At 35.2% G+C, this 22,640-nt stretch overlaps 1 protein-coding gene across 1 annotated transcript in view; it reads right to left on the bottom strand.

Moving 5' to 3' along the window:
* EYS (eyes shut homolog) overlaps nucleotides 1-22,640 on the bottom strand; it is an 852,840-nt gene that overhangs the window by 730,155 nt on the left and 100,045 nt on the right. Inside the window, exon 3 of the mRNA XM_019287512.3 lies at nucleotides 21,928-22,041. Within this exon, the coding sequence (XP_019143057.3) occupies nucleotides 21,928-22,041 (114 nt within the window). The remainder of the gene's footprint in view (nucleotides 1-21,927; nucleotides 22,042-22,640) is intronic.

Genomic DNA, 22,640 nt, shown 5'->3' with positions numbered 1-22,640 from the left:
AATTAAAAGTTATATCACTGGGTGGAATATGTAGAGATGTAGAAAATTAGGTTTATGGGATATATGTAACAATATGGAGGACTTTGGGTGTGGATTTGTTCTTCTTTTCTCCTTCTTCACAAATCTGGGTGTTCTGGTATTGGGTCAAAAAACCCACAGTGTGGATCATGAATAGTTAGTCATTGGATTATAAGTAAAAATGGATTACTTGGCATTCCATAATCGGGTAATTTGAACCTTAAAAGGTCTTGGAAGTTAGAACTCGGGGCCATTTTCACCTTGTTAACTTAGAGGCACACTCTGTGCAGCTGTATTATAGATAAGATATAATAATCAGATATCTAAGTCCAAAGATAAATTCCCAGTCTCCTGCATCTTAATTTGAACTCTGAGTAAAAGAACTCACAAAACAAAGGCAAAGAAGAAAAAGAAACAATAAAAAGAGAAAATTAATAATGGAAATTAATAACTGGTGCCCATGTGTGAGGACCCAAAGTTTGGAAACAGAGAAAATTAATAGTTCATTCCATCAAAAAAAACATATCTAGGACTGATTATCCATGGGATGCTCGCTTTTCTTCTAACTAAACATGGCAAACTTAAGAAGTATTTCAGGTTAGATACCAAACTCTAGACATCTGATGTTGCATAATATGCAGTCAGTCAATGAAGAATACCTCAAAGTTTGCTACACAAATGGATTCAAGCTAATCAGATAATAGAGTCTTTACAAGAGATCTCTTCAGAAGCATTCCCATTCTAGCAATCTCCAAAGGCTAATTGATAAAAATAAGTTTTTTGAGTCTGTTGATTTTACTGCCAAAGTGATAAAACATATTTTGAAGTGACTGATTACTGTTTGGAAAAAAGTCCCACATCTCGGAAGAAGAGCAACTTCAAATATGAGGTATTCCTATTCATTTAGGGATTTCATTCACACATATACTAACCAATAAATTAAAATGGACAATGCTTATGCAACCTTCCATTTTTCATATATGGTGGTTTTATTTGCATCTAAGATTTTGATTCATTTTGAAAAATGCCCTTGATTTAAATGATCTAAGTTTGCTTTTATTAAGTTTGAACAATTCAGCAAATAAAAACTTTTATTTTTATTTATATTAAAGGGATTTAAATCTATCAGCAGAACAAAGGAATTCTCAAAGCTTTCTCTAAGGCTTGAAAATCTTTTGAAATAATGACTTTTTTTCATAAATTCACTGGTGGTCATTATCACCTTGTAAAATAAATTTGGCTTTTGTCTATTTAGTAGTCTGTAAATCATGGATACACAGCATGGAATTCCTTTAAATGAAGACAGACAATATGTTACTTAAATGTTTGGAACCATATTGATTCTATACACTGGGTTTTATCCCTACTGGAGATAGTGATATTGTTTGTAAAATTCTGCTTTGTTGCTAATTCCATAAAATAAGCAAATGAATCTTACTAAATTTGAACTGTGTATACCCATCAGCTTTTCAAAGTGAACAAAGAACAACATGCAATTCTTTGTGTTTTCTAGTGTTTGAATTTCATTCATTAATTAAGTAGATTAGCTACTGTGTTCTGTTGACACATGGTATGATGTCAACAAACATTCAGCTACTTTCAAGAGACGTTGTGTCAAAACATCGATTTCTAGACCTTGAAATAAATCATATTATGTTATTTTAGACTGTAGGTCCTATTGTTCTTTGTATTTTAATTAATTATGAAAAATATTCTAACAACCACTGAACTCACACAATTTTGAATTGATTGCCTGCCACAGAGATTTTCTTCCTTCAAAAATTTAAATGAAATATTTTTAGAAATATCTTTGCTTGCTTTCTTGCATGTAAATGTTAGAGCTACTTGCTTTCTTTGTGCTCATTCAAGTCAAGGAACTGAAGACTGGAACTACAATAACAGTGAGGAAAGGGTACACTATGTTACCAGAGTACAGCCTTGTACCTCAATTCACACATTAGTCATGTAGTCACCAGTTTCCTTGGATGTTACCTCTGGGTAGGTATGGATCTGAAGGCATTCTGAAGTACAGAGGAGAAATTTGAAGATACTCTTTAGAGTGGGAAGACAAGCCAAGTGAGGGCTGGTCTTGGGAAAGTGATCTTTGATACGATGACGAAGTTTGACTTGCTTCTAGTGCACTGTGGTGGCATCACACGTCCCACAGTATAGTGACCCTAAGGTTTCAGGACCACCATTCACTTCAGTGAATGGGCTGTATTTTCTCAATAAAGCCTACAAACTGTGAAAAGCCATAATTTGTACATAAATGTAAAAGACCCACTTTATATTCAGTGTCTGCTATTATTAAATAATGCTGCATTTGCTGTGCTTACTTTTAGAAATGTATTCAAAAAGGTAGAAATTACCTATTTACGTATTTACTGAGCAAGAGAGATTGTGGATAAGACATGAGTGAATATAGCCTTGTTGTCTGGTGCTTAGAGAACTCATATAGCAGCTCTGAAATGCATAATGTGGTCAAGATTCTTTTCCTTTCACAAATAATGATGAGGATTTTGTCCTTTTGTCCAGGGTCCAGAATCAAACATATCTCTTTTCCTCTGTAGTAATAGTTTCCTTGGAAGATGAAGACACTTCAAAGCATCATTGTAAACAAACTCACTTAATGTAACTGTAGATTGCTCTTAATGACACAGAGTTGCCATTTGTTTTATTTTTGAGTTTATTTCTATCTTGAAACTAAAAGTGGTCTATAATCTGTTATTCACACTTAGTTTAAGATAATTTCACCACAGATATCATAGGATGTAAGGGCAGGGACAATAGGAAGTCTGTAGTTCAACCTCCGGCTTGAAGCAAGATGAAGTCAGGCCAGGTTTGTCAGGGCTTCATCTACCCTACTCTTCTAAACCCTGTAAGATGAAGCCTATAATCTCTCTGGGAAACCTGTTCCACTACAGGATATCCCACTGCTTCCTTCCCAACTCTCTTGAGCACTCCCAGACTCCTTGCTGGTGGGGTGGTGCAAGAAGCAGAAAAGGCCTTGATGCTGTGCAAGTACTGCTCAGCAGAAACAAAAAAACTGCTCTGTTATCAGCACTGTTTCCAGCACAAATCCAAAACACAGATGCATACCAACCACTATGAGGAAAATTAACTCTACGCCAGCCAAAACTAATACATCTACATTTTATGTAGAGATGGGTGCTAATGGGCCCTGCCATAGGATCAGATTTTGAGCCAGGACTCCTGAAGTCTTGCATTTCCAATATAAAACTGCAAGAAATACTGAGGGTCTGAAAGGTATCATTTGTAAATGGTAATGGTAAATTCAGATGTGATGTGGAACTGCAACCATTACCACTAAATAGTAAGTTAATTTGGTTTTTATTTATATTACTTAATATCTTGTACTAAGACCTTTATTTTGAGATTTTAAACATATTCATCTTTCTCCGTCAATCCTGAAGAGTAAAGAAATCTGTGGAATGAATTCTAATATCCTTTTTCCATCAATGGTAATTAATCACTACCCTGGAGAGAAAGATTAGTATACTCAATAGTGGTGTTATCAGTCCTGTGACTTTGTGTCTGGAAATATTTCCCAAAGCACAAACTTCTGGTGACATGTCATTATACAAAAAACTTAACTTTAGAAATTAAAGGAAGTTTGTATCATAGGTGAAGAGAGTTCCAAGGGAAAAGGTTAAGTACTTGTTAGATCATTTTTTTACTAGATATAAAATGTCAGTATAAGTTAGTATACATTAAATCATTTTTTAAAGTATGTGAGTAAGCAGCATAAAGGAATGCCATCTGTCTTAACTTTTACTGTCTACTGCAGTATAGATTAGATGGAAGCTGCTGGAGGAAAGGGATAAAACCACTCCTGAGTACAACCAAGTTTGCAGGAATCCAGGCAGAACTTTGAGCAACAGGGTGAGCGTGAAGCAAAGAATTTGTGAGAAACAAAGAAAACAGGGAGCTAAAGCACCATGGCAAAGGGCAGAAAGACATTTTTCCTATGGTCCCACGAAGTAAAGTATAGAAACTGTTTCAAACCAGGGAACTGGATTAACAAAAGAGTTGGGGAAACTGATAGCAACATTGGAGGAAAAGACACAACAAAGGCTTTTTATTTTGACTTTCTTTGTTATAATGTCTCTTTTAAAAGTTCATGGTTCTCATTATTGTTTTATAAAAAATAGCTTTGGCAATTCAAAGCCCTTCCATACTAGAGTGAAAATGCAGGCAGGTCCAATTCAAAGCTCTGGTTGTTTGTGTCACTCTTGTTAACACTATTTTTTCCACTTCATAATGAAAACAGATATTATATTCTAGTATAGAATATTATTCAATTACAAATACACTCAGCATAAGTTAGCTTGAACAAAGGGGTTTTGGCTGGTCTGCTAACAAAATGTACTATGCATCCTATTCTTGACTTGAAGGATCAGAAAAACATTTAAAAACAGCAGAATTAAATATTTGATAATATAGAAAACAAAACCAAAAATCTGGTAGCACTAGTGAATGGACAATTCTTCCCGAATACTTTGTTTATAGCTGTTTATCTGATTTTAAAACTACTCATATTTAAGAGTATTAGTTTAGATTAGATATTAGGATGAAATTCCTTACTGTGAAGGATGGTGAGGCGCTGGCAAGGTTGCCCAGAGTAGTCATGATGCTCCATCCCTGGAAATGTCCAGAGCCAGGCTGGATGGGGCTTTGAGCAACCTGATCTAGCACTCATGGCAGGGGGCTTGGAAATAGATGCGCTTTAAGGTTCCTTCCAACCCAAACCATTTTATGATTCTATGATTCAGACTGAATGAAACCAAATGCAATCTGAATTAGTGAATTCAGCCTTATTCAATATGCAGTATTATCAGTCAGGACAGCTCTATTCAATCTGCTATGTTATTTTCCATTGTATGAATTTTTAGAAATTAACTCTGAACTGTAAAAATTAGCTAAATGAATTCTTGAGCTATTTCAGTGCTCCATGATTGTATCACTGTATCTCATGCCACATGACTAGAGGTACATCTCCAATGACACTACTCTTGAAGATGGAACCAAACAGCAAGAAAGTTTCTGAATACTTTTTATTGTCTCACATGTTATTTAATAACTAATGTTATCCTTTTGCTGGTGTTTAGGCTGACGATGAACTGGGATAGCAAATGGTGGAAGTAGTATGGATTTAAAAACAAGAACTAAAGGAAGTAACAAAGTGGCATAGGGGACTCAGAGGTCAGTATGGTGTAGACTACGACTTCTGGATTAAAACTGTGATCTTTATAGAAGGCATATCTTCCTCCTGTGTCTCAAGTCTAGAGTTTATTTGTGTGTGTATTTTGTTGTTATTGTTGCTGCTGTTTGTTTGGTTGGTTTTATTTTCCACTACTATTTTCATTTTTGTTTTAATGATATTTTTCTAATCACAGATAACTTCCTTTCTCTGGACTGCCAGCTAAAGCCTTATCCCTCAGGCACCAAGAACTATTTGCCTGGCAAAGATTGAAGGATGGGTGGTGTGCCCTTCTCCTCAGCAGCCATCTCCAGAGATGAAGCTGGAGCAGGGGAGGCAGCAGCCATGAAACCCAGCTCAGACAAAGGTGAGTCTGAGACTCTGCACTGCTAGGTTAGTACACAGCCTGAAGCCTTCTACTGTTAATAGCAAAAATCACATATTCACTGCACTACACAAGCCTTACAGTCTCTCACAGGTGCAAGAAACTGCCAGCCAGCAGTAGTGTATTTACCCTCTAACTGGCAAAAATAAAAAAGGCAATCAGGTGTATATATACTGAAGAATTTATTGTATCCTCTTTAGAAAGCACTTTAGATTATGCATCAACCTATTGCCTTGCTATCCAAATCTGTATCTTCTTGATTTTATTTATTCTGCTATGGAAAAATTTTCAGTTGTCATTTTACGCAGTGCACTGATTTACAAGATAAAGAATCTTGTAAAGTTTCATCCATCCTCAAAGCCCACATGATCCAATAAGCCAAAAAACTGGGGGGATTGAATCCTTTTACTTCATTCTGACATATTTTCAAATTTTGTCTTCTGTTCTGTCTTCATGTCCTTGATTTTTACTCAATTAAAAACATATTCTGCTTATTTTTTATTCTTATTTTTTTCCAGGATAGAGTTATTTTTATTCATAATTGTATATATGAGGCTATGTTTAGGACTTGTGCTGAAAAGAGTGTCAATAACACATCAGGGTTATAGTTATTGCTAAGTGGTGCTCATAGTGTCAAGGCCTTTTCAGGCTGTGCAGAGAAGTTGTGGCTAATCCATTCCTGGAATTGTTCAAGGCGATGTTAGATGAGGCTTTGCGCAACCTGATCTAGTGGGAGTCGTCCCTGTCCATGGCAGAGGGGTTGGAACTAGATGATCTTTAAAGTCTCTTCAAAGCCAAACCATTCTATGATTCTATGATTCTAGTATTCTAAAATTCACACAATGCCCCATCAGTGAAGAGGCTGGAGGTGCACGAGAAGTTGGGAGAGGACACAGAGGGGACAGCTGACCCCAACGCACCCAAGGGATATCCCAGACCATATGACATTGTACTCAGCAAGAGCTATGGGGAAGAAGGTACAAGTGGGGGGACATTTCAAGTTACTTCATTTGTTGTCCCAAGTAACTGTAACATGAGGGAGCCCTGTTTTCCTCAAAACAGCTGAACACCTGTCCCCTGATGGCTACTAGTGAATGAACTTGTTTTGCTTTTCCTGAATGCATGTTTTTTTTCTTTTCCTACTGAACTGTCTTTATCTCATCCCATGAGATTTTTCACTTTTACTCGTCCAATTCTTCCTCTACTTTCCACTTGGATGCCCTGTTTCTGGGCTTGATTTCTTGGCTAACTGTTCAGTCATCCTAGTTCCTAGGAAGTTCTTTCCAACACCACTGACTCATGTCTATCTGATGCTTACTCCTCTCCAGCAGTCTTTTTCATAAGTTGCGGAACACTGCCTTTTTCTCCTCTTTGTTACATTGCCATGTGAAGGCTTCTCCCCCAAGTCTGCTCAGTTTTTGATTGTGGAAGAAACAATCTTTTGTATTTTTTTTTTTTTAAAGGACATATTAATTGAGATTGATAAACAAGAGTGTTTGTTTATGTCACCTACATTTTTTAAGTGCTCTGATGGATGGGTGCCATTATCACATAGTACTCATTTTGTTATTTTAAAATGATGCTACTGGTGTTGGTAACTCTGACTCATTTATAGTCCACTTTCTCTTCAACCTGGCCTTTGATGGCCCTGTTGCATAGTATGATTAAAAATTTGAATATTTGAATACCTTGAATGCTACAAAAATTAAGAAGCTATTGCTGATCTTGCATCTGTCTAAACATGAGATATATTTACTATTAATATTATTTCTATTAATAAACATATGGAAGATGTTTTTTAAAAGAATATTCTCTTTATCTCTCTAAATGTTCTATGCCCATAAGAGAGGTTTGTGTGCATTTGTGTAGAGAGGCTGTAGAGATTCTCTTAAGCAAAGATGTAAAAGTGCTGTAGGTATTGATGCTGTCCCACAGCCAAGTATATAAACTGTGAAATCTATTTATGCATTTGCAGGTATATAATTGTGATTAGGGGGTTATACTTATGAACATTTAATAAATTGTGATTTTTTTGACTAGGTAGATAACATATTGAAACATTTCTACTGTTAATACACTTGACAGGTTTTGGGCTCTAGGTTCAAAGTTATAGTTGCTTTTCTGTCATCATGATCAGTGTGCTGGAAGGCTTTCAAGGGATTTACATGCTCAGAACACTGTCCTATTATGTTTATAAATCATTGTGAACAAAAATTAAAACAAGAACTGAACTCTTTGAAATGTATCAAAATTCCCAGGGTCTCTTTCTCCCTGAAAAGTGATAAAAGATCTCCTGTATTAGTGGCTTGTTCAGAACTAGTGGAATTATTCTGAAATGTAAACTAAATAATCAATCAAGAATCATTATCTGCCCTGCACTGAACTTTCTGTCTCTTTTGCAGGCAAGACCATCAATGTCTGGGATGGATTCCAAATGAACCATGGGTTAAAAGCCATTTGCAAACTATTTAAACTTCTTTATTTGCAGCTCCCGACATAAGCTACTGTACAGAAATAAAATGTGTAATCATGACTATATAGACCAACAATCTGTCCACATATTAATGGACAAAGCATTCAATTCTAAATTGAAATGGCATGGTAAAAGACCCGAATGTATTACAGTCTTTAATCACACAATGCTTCTTTAACACCATACATTTCTAGAAATAATAAATGTAATTCCTTTCATTTGCATTTATTTGCAGGAACGCTGGTCTTTCTAGTTGTATATGCAATTAGCTTTTTGAACACATAAACTTCAATCAGACTTCTATTCTTCTGAAAGGATGTGAAAAGATTTTTTTTCTAATGACTGACTGCCTGATGTAAAAAGATAAGCAACATTGTTTTCTAAAGGCACAATTCTATATTTTCATGACCTTGATTCATTACTATGTCAACAAAGTTAAAGACAAGATAGTGCTGAAAGGTGCACTATCTGTTAACTTCAGAGTGATTAATGACAAGACAAGTTATCAGGTATCTCAGAGTTGAGAACCCATTAGCTTGGGAGAAAGCTGAAAAGCCAGGGGGAAGAAATAAGTCATAGTAATAAAAGGAGATGAAGAAGAAATGCAGTTCTCTTGACTACAGATGGATACGGTCTTGTAGCCATACTTAGTGCCTAAAGGAAATTCAAATTACTGCTTATGTTCACTCCAGCTTTATATTCAAAAAAACTACCACAAGTTGACCAGTAAGCATTAAGTACTTAGGTAAGAGAAAAATAACAGATGCCAGAAGCAAACTAAAGAAATTATTCTCTAGAGTGAGTTCATAAAACCAACAAGAGCAGTTCAAATATAGGAAAAAAAAATTTAGTAATTTTTCCTCACTAACATAATTACAAAAAGAAACCTAGACTGTATTGAATAGAATTGGAAGTGTACAATGTAATTTAAATCAATAAAACATGTACATAATTTCTTTTTCTTCAGACTCTAGAGTTCTTCAGTCTACTCAATGTACTGTCTTAAAACTGTTACAAATTTGCCTTCTGCAAGGATATCCATCGAAGAAAAGGAAAATATTTAGAATGAATCGATCTCAAGAGGAATTGCATGGAATTTGCTTTACATTTCTAGCTTCTCTTTGTTTGTAATAATCCCCATAATAATAATAAAAAAAAAATTCTTCATACAGCAAAGCTTTTTTTTTATAGGAATGAACTCCATGTATGATTTCTTGTGCTAATACGCACCCACAGAAGTTTCTGTGTTGTACAATAGTTTAACATAGTGTATAAAGGCTTCCTGTGTTTTGAATAAAAATAGTTTCAGGAACAGTTCTGGTTATGTTTCCTTTTTATAAAAAAATAGCAACAAAAAAAACCAATGATATAAGCAAAGCATTCTTTAGTTGTCAAGTGTTGATAAAATGGTTCCTACTAAGTGATACTCTATGAAATTAATTGAGTAAAGACAACCTGCTGGCTTTAAATGCCAATAACAACAGTAAGAAACTGTGAAACTGCAGCTTTTTGTACTGAACACTTATTAAGCTCTTTATTCCTGCAGTGAAATAGATTTCTTTTGGACAAACCAAGTGAAGAGTGCATGCCTATGTTCTCTCTCAACATGCAGTCATGGAACACCTAAGGGTACAGTGATCAGGTCTTTCACATGCAGATCATGGCAGTGGCAAGTCTAAGCAGGGAAGACTCAGTGAGTATGGAGAGGAAGCAGGCACTGCACCTTAGAGCTCATGAAAGCTTCTATATTGATGGCAGGACTTTGAAAAATAAGTGGTCTCTACCCAAACTGTGATAAAATACCCTCTAAACAAATACCCCCTAATCATCAAGGCACTCACACTCTATAATGATTTTGATATTCTATAATTGTCTAACATAAATTTGACATATTTAGACTCAAGCCTCCCCAGTTTGATGTCTTCTCTGCCTGTCTTCATTGGTGTAACTGAGATAATGGAGTTAAATTATATTTATTAACTTCTACTTGAAGTAACATACACCAAGGACATCAGCTTATTTATTTTTTGACACACTACATACACACATGCTACATACCCATGCTAAGTGAAGATACAAGAAATTGGAGCCTCTCTAAATTCCCCCAGAAGTTTGACAGGATATAAATGATGAAGGAAAGTCATGCCTATCAGCCAGAAAGAATTCACTCCATGAATTCTTGCAGCAACAGTTATGGGACATCACAATTAATTTTAATAAAACAAAGCTATACCCACTTATTGTAGAGAAGATCATATTAGTTTCACAAAAACTTACTACACAATGAGTGTATATTAGGTCATGACATTTTGCCTTGTTGTTAAAACATATATATTCAGAAATATCTTTATTTAGAAACAGAATTATAGTGATCCAATACAACTGGTGGATTTGAGACATAAGTGAGGAACTCAATTGTTTTAAAAAGACAATGATTAATAAATGTATATAATTAAATCCAGTTTAATCTGTGCCAAATAATGAATCACAAAGTAAAAAACTACATTGTAAATGTGAGTAGAGAGTGAGTAGATGTGGTTTGCCTATTTTGGTTTTTATTCATAAAACTAAATAAATGCTAAAGCCTTTTGTTCCTCTTGCCCAATAAAGCCATGATTATCTAGGAGCTGCAATTCAGTACATTCAAAACATTTATTGCATTTCTAAATGTGTACTCATTTACAGAATGCTGTTTGACTTGGGGTTTTCAATTTTTGTAAATGATCACTGAAGTAAATCCATAAAATTATGTTGGTCACACTGGAAAATGAGTCTGACCCAAATGAGAGTCTGTAATTACAAATTATTGAAATTTGTTGGGGACAGCTTTTTGCTAGGGATGGGTTTCAAAATACTACAGAAAAATAGGATGAAATCCAGTGAAATGTGCAGAGTCTACAATTATATAAGAATACTCATCTATGCAATAACTGACTAAATAACAGTATTTAGAAATTAGTTTCATGCATTTAAAACTTAACAATCAAAATGTGAATCAGTAATTTTTTTTGCCATTGCAAAAATTATTTGTTTAAATGGAAATACTTTCCTTATAAATAAAAAAGAAAGTATTTTCTGTAACCCATGACATGCATTTTCCTCTACGTTTTTTCCTTTAGGTATAGATTCTAATTTGGGGGTCATCGAATCATAGAATCTTAATTGGAAGGCTTTGGGTTGCCAAGCTGAAGGAAGAAAACCAACAATATGTGACTACTGACAAATCCATTCTGTACCTAAGGAACTGGTAGGCCAGACTGGTGTTACAGAGAGGCAGATGGTTATTTTACTACTATTAAAGGTAATATACTCACTATTGATGAAAGACCAAAGGAGATCAGAAAACTGTATCTTTACAGTGTCACAAAGTTGATGGCATGAAATGGCAAACCCTTGAGCTCTTGTTTAAAGAAAGGACCTAGATAAACATACGTCTAGGATAGAAAGTAAGAATAGTATACTACTGAGTTTCAGAACACTGGTCATCACTACTGTGGTACTTTAATCAGCTGAGAAGGAAAAATTGTCTTCTTATATATGCTAGGCATAGCAGTTTTCTATTTAGATCACTGGGATGTAGTTTAGAAGTTTCAGATGTCAGAATTACCTATGTAACATGCAGTTTGTTTGCAGGTATCAACCTGTAGGTTGCTACATGTGACAGGATGCCTGACAAGTGCAATTTAAAAACCAATAGTAACACATCAAAGGGTTCAGGTTCAATTACTCAGAAAAGCAGAGAAGAAGAACATAATGGAAGTCATTCTTAATGTTTAGCTTTTTAAAAGCTCAAATGGAAAATGTCAAGTAATCAAGCTATTTGCAAATACCTGGGAGACAATAAAGATACCATAAAGTAGCAAAAATAGACAACATGAGTAGTAAGTTACAAATCTTGTCAAACCAGTCTGTGTTTATAAAGAACAACAAGTATTTTAATGACATTTATATTACATTTATTGTAATATAGCATTTGACTTTTTAATTTCATAAATAGTTGAAGAAAACATATTCTTATTCTATCTCAGATTACCTGTTCAATTGAAAAAAACAATGTAAAATAGAAAGGGAAACATTATAGAAACTCCTGCTTAAAAGAACAAGAAGCATCAAAATTTTAATTAACAGGATTCACAAAGACAATTTGAATGAACTTGAGTTCAGTTTAGGGAAAAAAAACCCCAAAAGTTTTGGAATAACTTGATGGCAGCTTCCAAGTGCAAGGAAGATTTCAAGATTTTCCCTCTAAGAAAATCCTGTAGTAGCTTGAATGACCGAAATACAGCAACCCTTTCCATAGACTGAGTCAGCATGGAGGTCTGCGTGGTGTTTGGAGGACTGTTCAATACAACACAATTGGGGGTTACCAAAATCTATACAGATATATAAGATTATGTATACTATTATTGTTATTATTACTATTATTATTATTATTTTGCTACTCATTATAGATATATTTTTAGTTTAGCATTTAGCATAAGGCTTTGGAGAGCCTGAGTGCCTTTATTTTTGGGGTCCTAACAGATTAGCACCTACTGGTAAATAGTTTCATGCTAGGAAGTGTACAAAAAAAAGCTGAGGGACGATGACTAGAAATCATGTAGTGGTTATCTTGTTGCAGCCTAATAAAAGGAAATATTTTTTCTTGTAGGGAATGTTCTAGGTATCCAGCAGTGGAGAAGAGGGATGAAGTAGATAACACTGACATTAATTTAATATTACATTCTTTGATTTTTTTCAGCCAGCATAGCATAGATGTCAGGCAGCATACACTACCTCAGAGGAAGTTCTTTGCTTTGTCAAAGGCAAATGTGAGATGCATTTGGGTTCTTTTAAAAATAATTTCACCAGAACACTGTTTAAGTATAAATGTAGAACAAAGCTAGAGTAAAATGTAAAAACTGGCAAATAAACAAGCTGCTCACCGTAAATGAAAGTTTTAAAATGATAATGAAGGAAAGTATAAATGTCAACAAAATGCAAAATGGTATCACATCAAACATCTTTGCAGTGGCTTCAAATTATATATGTCCCTATGATGGTGCTATTGCACAGCATTTCAATGGAGATGATCAAATTCTGTCAACTGATGGAAAAGAAATCCTGAATTCCTGGTGCAAGGCGAACAATTCACTACCATTAAATCATTCATCTATCATTCCTGACAAAACGCTAAATGAAACTTAAGCTACCCATCAAGAAGCAGATAGTAGCAGTACCACCTCTGTGATATGCTTAAAACTACTTAACAGCTGCAATAGAGTCATTCAACAGAAACTTGCAGCATTCCCACCAAAATACAGAAATATAGGAGACATTACTGACTCAGAAAGACTGTGCTTTTAACGAAGTTCATATAAAGAACATTTTTTTCACTTGAAAGATAATGTTCACCTCTTCAAATAGAAAAACGACTTCTCACAAATGATAATGACCATACTGATTCTCCCAGTGATAAAAATATTATTAGGAGAATTATGCTTGACAGTGCTGATCCTAATAACCTTCTGGATAATCTGTTCAGTTTCTGATTTTACTGGTTTTGTCTGGGATCAAGTCAGTTTTATTCACAGTAGTTAGTATGATGCTGTGTTTTGGATTTATGATGGAAGCTGTTCTGAAAAATCAGGCATGTTTTAGTTTTGCTGACCACTGCTTACACACAGCATCAAGGCCTTTTCTGCTCCTTCCCCCACTCTACCAACATGCAGGCTGGGGGTGCAAAAGGAAGTGGGAGGGAACATGGCCAGGATAGCTGACCACAACTGACCAAAGTGATATTCCACACCATATGGTGTCATGCTCAGCAACGAAAAGGTGGGAAAAGAAGGAAGAAAAGAAGGACATCTGGATTGATGTTGTTTGTCTTCCCAAGTAACAATTACATGTGATGGAGCCCTGCTCTCCTGGTGATGGCTGAACACCTACCTGCCCATGGGAAGTGGTGAATGAATTCCTTAGTTTGCTGTTCTTGTGTGAACAGCTTTATCTTTACCTATTAAACTTTTTTTCATCTCAACCCATGAGTTTTCTCACCTTTACCCTTTTGATTCTCTCCCCCATCTCACTGGTGGGGAGTGAGCATGGCTGGGTGGGGCTTTCCTGCCTACTGGGGTTAAACCATGACAATAATCAAAGCTGGTATGATTTCTACAACAAAGGAAATTTTAAAATAATACTATGAATCAATACAAACCACTCAGTACTATCAGCTATCAGACTGCCTGAAGGCTTCAGGAAAAATTCATAATACAGGCAAGGTTTCAAATATATTATTTTATTTCATAATGGGTGAGACACAGGTCCTTGTTTAAAGCAGACTGTTTATGTCTTCCAGCGATAAAAAGCTACAATGCGGTAACTTTTCTGATAGTACAACCTGTAAGTTGTACTTAGTTGGCAGAAAGGAATCTGTATTTGTCAGCATATGTAAGAAAGAGATTTTGTGCTAAATCAAGATTTATATAATTGTTGTGCTACAGACTGTTCTTAGCCAATCATTACGTACATATTAGGATATATGCCATATATCATCAATTCTTTTGATCAAAACAACAAGAGATTAAACCTTAACATAAACATCGAGGAAATTAAGGTCCTCATCCATCTTCACTGTACTGAAGAACTAGAAAATGCTGAAAAGTCAGTTAGATCTATGCATTGCCACTGAATAACTTAAAAATCTGTGTTAGGATTTAGCTAGGCTGACAATATAACTGATAAAATATACATGGATGACAAAGAGATGAATTCATGTTCTGTTTTGGGACATTAAAACTCATCATTCATAATTTTGAATGCAAGTATGTTCTATTCATTTTTTCAAAACCAGTTTTATGTAATGTGCAGAAGTTGAGAAACTTGCAGTCATCAGAATAAGCATCTCAGTGCTTTCTGTATGAGTCTTTATGAATTATTTTGCTGATATAAAGTGACAGAATATAATTTTGACTACTAAGAAAAGCAACACAGCTGGATGCTTTTTTAAGAACAAATACACTTGTCCAGGTGTCTCTATGTCAGGTAATAGACTGCTCCTGACATAGAGTCAACAATGACTGAAGTTGCAGAAAGAATTAATGTAAGGGTGATATTTTCTATTTTTTTCAATTTTGCAGTATTCCATCTTATTATTTTTGGTTTTTTCCTTCTTGTATGAATTTCATAAGCTATTATTATCAACCCACTGTGAAATAGTAACAGTAAACTTTTATTTTTGCTTATAAACTGGGGATTTGATTCCCATTTTTTTTTCTTTTAGAAATTTTTTACTTGCTTAATGCTGAGAATTTTAAACACTCTGCTGTTCAAAGTGTCAGTAACTTTATTGGCTATGTCACTTTCATTATTTCCTGCAGAACTGTGTCTTTTTTCTAGAAAGACTATTATTTTTAATATTTGCTTTGTCAGTTTGTGAGACTTCAGTATGCTCTCTAAACTTTCACATCACCTTGTGGGTTTTATTTTTTTCCTCTTAGTAAGTGTAATTTATAACTCTGTAAGTGAAATGGAAGCACAGGCAGAACCAAAAAGAACTATAACATCTCTATTTTTTCATAAATATTAAACCAATATATTGCAATGTATGCTTTTTCTTCACCAATACAACTGTGATTGCTAAATATGAATAATGACAGTCAAACCATGAGCAATCTCTGTTTGTTGTATTATCCACCTATCTGTCTATTCATCCATCACCTCACTATCCAATCACTTCCATAAAAATGAATAGTGATATAAGTGATATATTTTATGGACTTAATGGAGCCTTTGGCATGTCTCCCATTTCAGGCCCAGCACTGTGCTGAGGTAGAGAGAGTTCTTTTGTTCTTGGTATTTGCTGTGACTTATGGTTAACAAAGAATGCCATATTTCAGCAACCTTTCATTCATCAGCCTCATTGACTACCCTAGATTCCCAAACATAACCAGTATTACGAACACTCACTTTTGCCTTTTTGCAAAGAATGTTTGTGGTTTTATTTCAACTACTTCCATTCCTCTTATTTTTTGTTCTTTTATCTCTTCTTTTGTTTCCAGGGGGTTTTTCCCCTTTGAATACTAATTAATAAACTTAAGATGTCTTTCTCTAAATCCTCATTTCTATTCAGTTTATTAGCTGATATCACCTTCTGAGCCCATCTTCTGGTGAAGTATCACAAACATTCAACTCAGTTTTATAGAAAAAAGTTTCTTTTTCCTGTTTTTTCTTTTTTCCCCACTCCTCCACTATGTCCTCTTTTGTGGTGTCATCCTATCTTCTTAAGTTATATAAAAAGTTATTATTAAATCTTAGCTTTAAATGCTTTGAGTTCTACACTGATTATAGTTACATGAAACTGAGTCTGGATAATGTATCTGAAAAGGTCTATTAAGAAAAGAAAATACATGCTCACTTCTGGCCCTATGGAAATGTTCCTTCTGCTTCCTACTGCTTGTCATATTTCATATATATATATTTTATTAAATAATGATTATTACACTGGTTTGTTTTAAAGTTGTAAGAGAAGCAGCATTACCTTTCCCAAAAGAATCTTTTACAGAACTGGCTACTTCATTAGTGAATACTATTGACGATATGCCCTTTCATAAAGCACCTAGCAGATGCTGAAACAATAAGCTAAAATTAACAATTAGCTAGAATTTACATCCAAACATTTTCTCATTCCCTATTTCCCCATTTGTTCACACCTTTTGATTAATCCCCTTTTTATATGCTAATGAAATGAAACACACAATTTCTCCATCATATTTTAGGCATTTAACTGAAACATACAAGTTACTATCTTGCTTACTGCGATATCTCTGTTGTCAGTGGAGAGACAGACAATTCTAGGGCAGACCAAGTAAGATCAAAATGAATGTCTCTGCTGACTTAATTTTATGATTTTGCTAAATCTGAAAAGAACCACAGTTGAAAACATAACAAAAATTCCAATAGTGACTCAGATGCTAATAATAATCATTTGAGAAAGTGATTTATATACAGTGATAAGTTTTTAAACACCAGTGATTTTCATTGTAAGCTATTGCAGACTAGACAGGTATGTAAAAGTGAATAATCATAAGACTGTGGGAGGGGTTCTGGACAGTTCAAAGCAGAGGCTTTGAAAATACAGAAAAAATCAGACTGCAGTGTGATACACACTACTGGCCAAGTAATGATATAAAATTGTGTAATAAGCTCATGAAGCTGTCCATAACTTACAGCATGTCTGGAAGTGTCTTTAAAGCATATACAAGGCTACAGGCTGATCACTCTGTTATCCTGCAACGTATTACTACATACCTAAGTATTGTTCTATTGTCATTAAAGAAAATTTTATTTAGTATTTGGTCTGAAGCTTTTCTGATTCATTGGTCTCATTATCCATTTTTAATGCGTGTTTAAACCAGATACAACATTTTAGATAAGTAGACTCAAAATCATGTAGCTAATTTTATCTTCTTCAAAAGAAATACAAACATCTAGGGAATTTTTCATCTGTCATTTTCTCTGCTTGGTACACCAAACATATTAATACACCTGTACTCAGTGCCATTCTGAGTACACCTTTTCTCCTCCCTTTCTTAGGTCTCAATTCACTCCACTCCAGACTGCTACACTACACACCCTGCAGGGAAATACCTGCTCCACCACATTCTTCACCACAAACTGCAAGGGAATATCTGTTCTGGTGCCTGCAGCACCTCCTCCCCCTTCCTTTACTCATCTTGACTTCCACTGAGCTGTTTCTCACATATTTTTTGCTTTATTCCTCTATACCTGTGCAGCGTTTTGCCTTTTCTTAAGTACATTTCACCCAAGGTGCCCCCATCTCAGCTGTGAGCTTAGCCATGAGCTGTAGTAGGTGGGTTGGAGCTGGCTGGAACTGTAGCTTGAACCAGGCACTCTGTATGATGATAAATATGAATAAGCCCCCTGAAGAAAGGATATGGAGTCTAGATTACTTTTGGGTATCTTATCCTCTTATTTTTTTTTTTTTTATATTTTGCATCCTTTTAAATAATAATGGTATCAAGTAACAGCCCCTTCTTTTGCATGCATGAAAACTCTTTGTAAAGATGGCATTTTCTTTTCTCCTAGCTAAATGAGATTCTTAGAACCATATAATCATAGAATATGCTGAGTTGGACCCATTGGGATCATTGGGATGCAAAGGACAGCCCAAGAATCACACCATGTACCTGAAAGCAATGTACAAACATTTCTTGAACTCTTGGTGCTGCGACTATGTCTCTGGGGGAGCCTGTTCCAGTGCTCAACCACCCTCTGGGTGAAGGACCTTTTCCTGATATCCAATCTAAACCTCCCCTGACCTGAAGCTTCAGGCCACTTCCTCAAGACCTGTCACCAGTCACAAGAGAGAAAAGATACCTGCCCCTCCTCTTCTCATAAAGAAGTTGTAGACTGCAATGAGATCTCCCCTCAGTCTCCTGAACCCAAAGACCTGGGAGTCCCATCCATCCAATGAATGCAGCTGCTGCTTTCCTGTTTGCAGGCTCAGCTAGCAGCCAAAATGAACATGTATGCCAGAGATGCACACATGTAGGAGACACTAATGCAACCATCTACGTAGACAACCCACAGATAAGGCATTGCCTTTAACATCACCCACCCAGAATTCATATGTACAAACAGCCAAATCCTAGTCCTCTTCTCTGACTGATCAGGACTGAAGCTTGCTAGTAAAGATACACAGCCTCCTTACCCTCTATTTCCCAAGGACCAACACTTTTGTAAACCCCCTCAATAGTAGTGTGGGACCTCAGCTCATCTAAAATTGATGCCCAGATCCTGTGCCTCCTACTCACCAGATAGTGCAGCTTGAAGTGTGCTGATGAACTGCACATACACACATGTGCACATGCACATATGCACACACACTCAGAGACCAGCTCAGAGGAAAATATAAACATTTTATCTTCCAAGTGGCTCTATCACTCTTGCTCTGCTCTCCACTTGCTGGTGCTGGGACTCTCACCTGCTCTGACTGGCACCAGGCATGGGAGCCACCATTGCTGAGTCTGATGCCTTTTGCTGGCATTAAACTGACTCCCTTCAGACAAACACTTCTACAACCTGTGGTCTCTCTTCAGCTTGCTGATGCTGAGACCCTAATTTACTCCAACTGCTGGCACCAAAGACATTAGGCCCATTATCACCAATGGTCTAACTCAAATTAGTGACACCAAATTCAGGCACTTTTTTCTCTCCAGTTCTGGCACTGGGACCTTAGAACACATAGATGGGGAGAGAGTAAGATTATGTGGAAAGAGAGTTAAGAAAAGATTTAATAAAAAAAATGGATAGACTACAGTGATTCAGTGCAGGTCTCAGTGAGACAAGTACTGAGCAGCAACTGCTTGCACACTTCCATCCTATTTTTCCCTCCTTCCTCTCTGTACCCACCCCATCTTTGTTTTACCTGTATTCCCTTTCTCTAAATGCTTCTTAATAAGTCTAAGGGTGCAAATTCTGGTATGAATTGGAGTATTCAATCATAAGAATAATGGCAAACCTAAAGCTAGCTGTTTGCTGTTATGTTAAAAGTCTTCTTTCAAAAAAGAGTGAAGAAGGTTTTGAGAGATCAGTGAACGAACTAAATAATTAATAAAAAATCCCCCACATAATTGACATGAGAATTTACATTGCTTGTCTAATAGATCCGTTCTATCCTTGCAAACACAACTTGGACTCAGCAATCTTTACTTATTTTGAATAAATGCTTTTGAGCATTTTTAGTTTATTATAATTTTATTTGCATCCCATCAATATAGAGTAACAAGTATTTTTAATATTTTCATTCAGATCATGTGAAGTAGTTACTGCCAGTCTTGCCTCATTTTAGAAAAAAGGTAGGACAAAGTTTATAAAATCCTAAACATAATGTGCACAATCTTGTTTTTATGTTTTGTTTTCTGTGTGCAAGTTCAACATCAAGACAGAAGAATGTTTTGAGTTTTCTACCAATTTCACACAATTAAAATAGTATACAACTTACAAGATTCATAATTACACAACTCACCTTGGCTGAGAACACAATAGAGCTGCAACGAAACAACAATAGGAAATTGTCTGTTTTCCTAGAAAAACATTTGTTTTCACATGGGTAGTATTCTTTCAGGAAGCTATTCTTGAAATTGCCTTTGTACTAGCAAATATCTTTACACAGGACCATGGGAAGACATGTAGACTTAAACCACCACATTTGGTGAGAAAATAATTGTAAAATTATACTGTATGTTAGTCAATCAGTACTACAGAAGCAGGAAAAAAAAGTTAAAATCCTTCTCCTTCTAAGATACTTATGCTTAGAAACAAAAAAGGATTCTCCATTTTCTTCTAGCTAAGTGAAGAATAAAAAGGCAGCTAGTTACACTCATAGTCTCCTTTTCTCCTTCTCAATCCTTAACATCTACTTGGAGAGTAGGTTGCAATGTATCTTGCCCTCCAGTAGTTTGACATGAAACTATTTTCATGTCGTTATGGGTTTGGATTTACTGCATCTGGAAGGGTGTTCCTGCTGTCTCATTTCTCCTCTCCCTCACTATGTCAAAATTGAAAGGATAAAAAAGATTTTTGTAGAGAAAATTTCAAGAGTGATGTGCCTACAGAATTTGTGTGAAAGGTAAATGTTCTAATAAATGTTCTAAAAAGATATGGACTGGGGGGGGGGGGGGGGGGGGGGAGGGGGTAGGAACCAGCTCCAGAAAACTTTACTAATGGAATTTTTTACTTTTAAAAAAGAGGTGCTTTTTCAGTTTTCTCAGAAATATGCTGACCATGATGCTTCTACAGTGAAAGAAAGAGAAGAAAATGAGAATATAAAACAGATTTACTAGGATTTATAATTCAGCATGTCTATCCCAGTTTTTAAAAATATAGTTCTATACAGACTTATTTAAAATATCAACAAGGATCTTCAGTCCTTCACTATGAAAATAAAGATTGGCTCTTTGATCCCTCTAACTCCAGCATGCTTATTTTTTTTCTTTTAACTCTTCATCTCAATGTAATGATTTCTTTGTATTCTATAATTGACAAGGATAAGTGATGCTTCCAAGAAAGAGACATTTGGAAAAGTTTTACTGTCCTTGGATATTCAAGAGCTAGCTTTATACTTAGCTCCTTCTTAAAGAATGTTCTTGTGAATATTAGTGCTTTTCTCACATCCATACAGTGAACTTCTGCTGTGAAGCACAAGAATAAATAATTTTTGACTCCTATCCTAATCCCCCAAGAAAGTGTTTACATAGGATGGTTTCAGATACATTTTTCATACAAGCTTCTCTCAGGAAAACATCTTATTTGTCCCATATATCATAAATAAACCAATTAACCCCCTTCTTTTTAATCAAGTCACACCCCTAAATCATGACATTATTGACTCTTTAGATTATTTCCAACCTTTATTTCTAAAACATCTATAAGAGGATGTTGAAATTATGAATACAAATGTCATGACCATTCAAAATCATTCATCCAGGAAGAGTTCTGATTCTTGTGAATTCTGTATTTGAGAACCAGTGAGTCAGTGATTGAGAGTCTTACTCTGTTATACTGCCAATAGAAGAAAGGTACTTGTGGATGGGATCTGATTGTGAAAAGTTTCTATCATTTATAGAATGTACATGAGTTCTATCAGTACATGAGTAATTTGGAAGTCTAATTTTTATATTTTACAAAACCTATTTTTAAAAAATCTAAGGATATGGCAAACTGTGCAATAATCATCTAAAATCACTGTTTTAATAAAGCAAAAATTCATACCATTATTACAACAGATAAAATTGTTATTGTAAGACAGGGAAAAAAGGTATTTCCTACCTGTAAAGCCCTTGTCACACTCACAAAGAAAAGTGTTTGGAGTAACATTGATGCAGTTACCATTGAAACATGTAGAAGGCTGGCACTGTCCAACTATTTCTGTACAATTTTTACCTATGTCAAAGGAATAATAGGAACATTGAATTTTAGTAAATATTTCGAGGGGTTGGTGAATGTCAAATTTATAGCTACAATAAATGTCAAATTTATAGCTACAATATAGATATGCAAATGGATAGATAGGTATTTGTGCTAACATTGTTCATTAGTTTGCTCCAAACTTACTGAAATTCTAAGGCAAGTCAGAAAGATATTAATCTGCTTTTATATGAGCTACTGTGCTCAACCTCACCTAATGTATAGTTACAAATTCACATATAGCTTAAAGTGCAGAAATGCTACTAGAACTGTGGTATTTATTTCTTTTAACATGAATCTAACTTACAATTTCTTTCAGCATTGAGAACAAAAGATGTTCTCATGTTGAGTGGAAATGTGAGAATATTTTTAATATGCAGCTTTCTGGAAATTACAATTTCAGTTATAAGTTGTTTATGCTATTACAGCATACAGGTCTAAATACCATATAATTATGCTTGCCTCTTGAATTATTGCTATGGCATTATTCACACTTCAAAAAGTTTTCAAATTTCTAATACACTTTATATTAAGGAAGGCATCTTTTCCTCCCTCACTCTTTTGTAGCCGTGCAC

The sequence above is a fragment of the Corvus cornix genome, chromosome 3 (genome assembly GCF_000738735.6).
Source record: "Corvus cornix cornix isolate S_Up_H32 chromosome 3, ASM73873v5, whole genome shotgun sequence".
Lineage (NCBI taxonomy): Eukaryota > Metazoa > Chordata > Aves > Passeriformes > Corvidae > Corvus > Corvus cornix.
The sequence above is the reverse complement of the archived record's forward strand: the minus strand, read 5'-3'. Positions and strand labels throughout refer to the sequence as shown.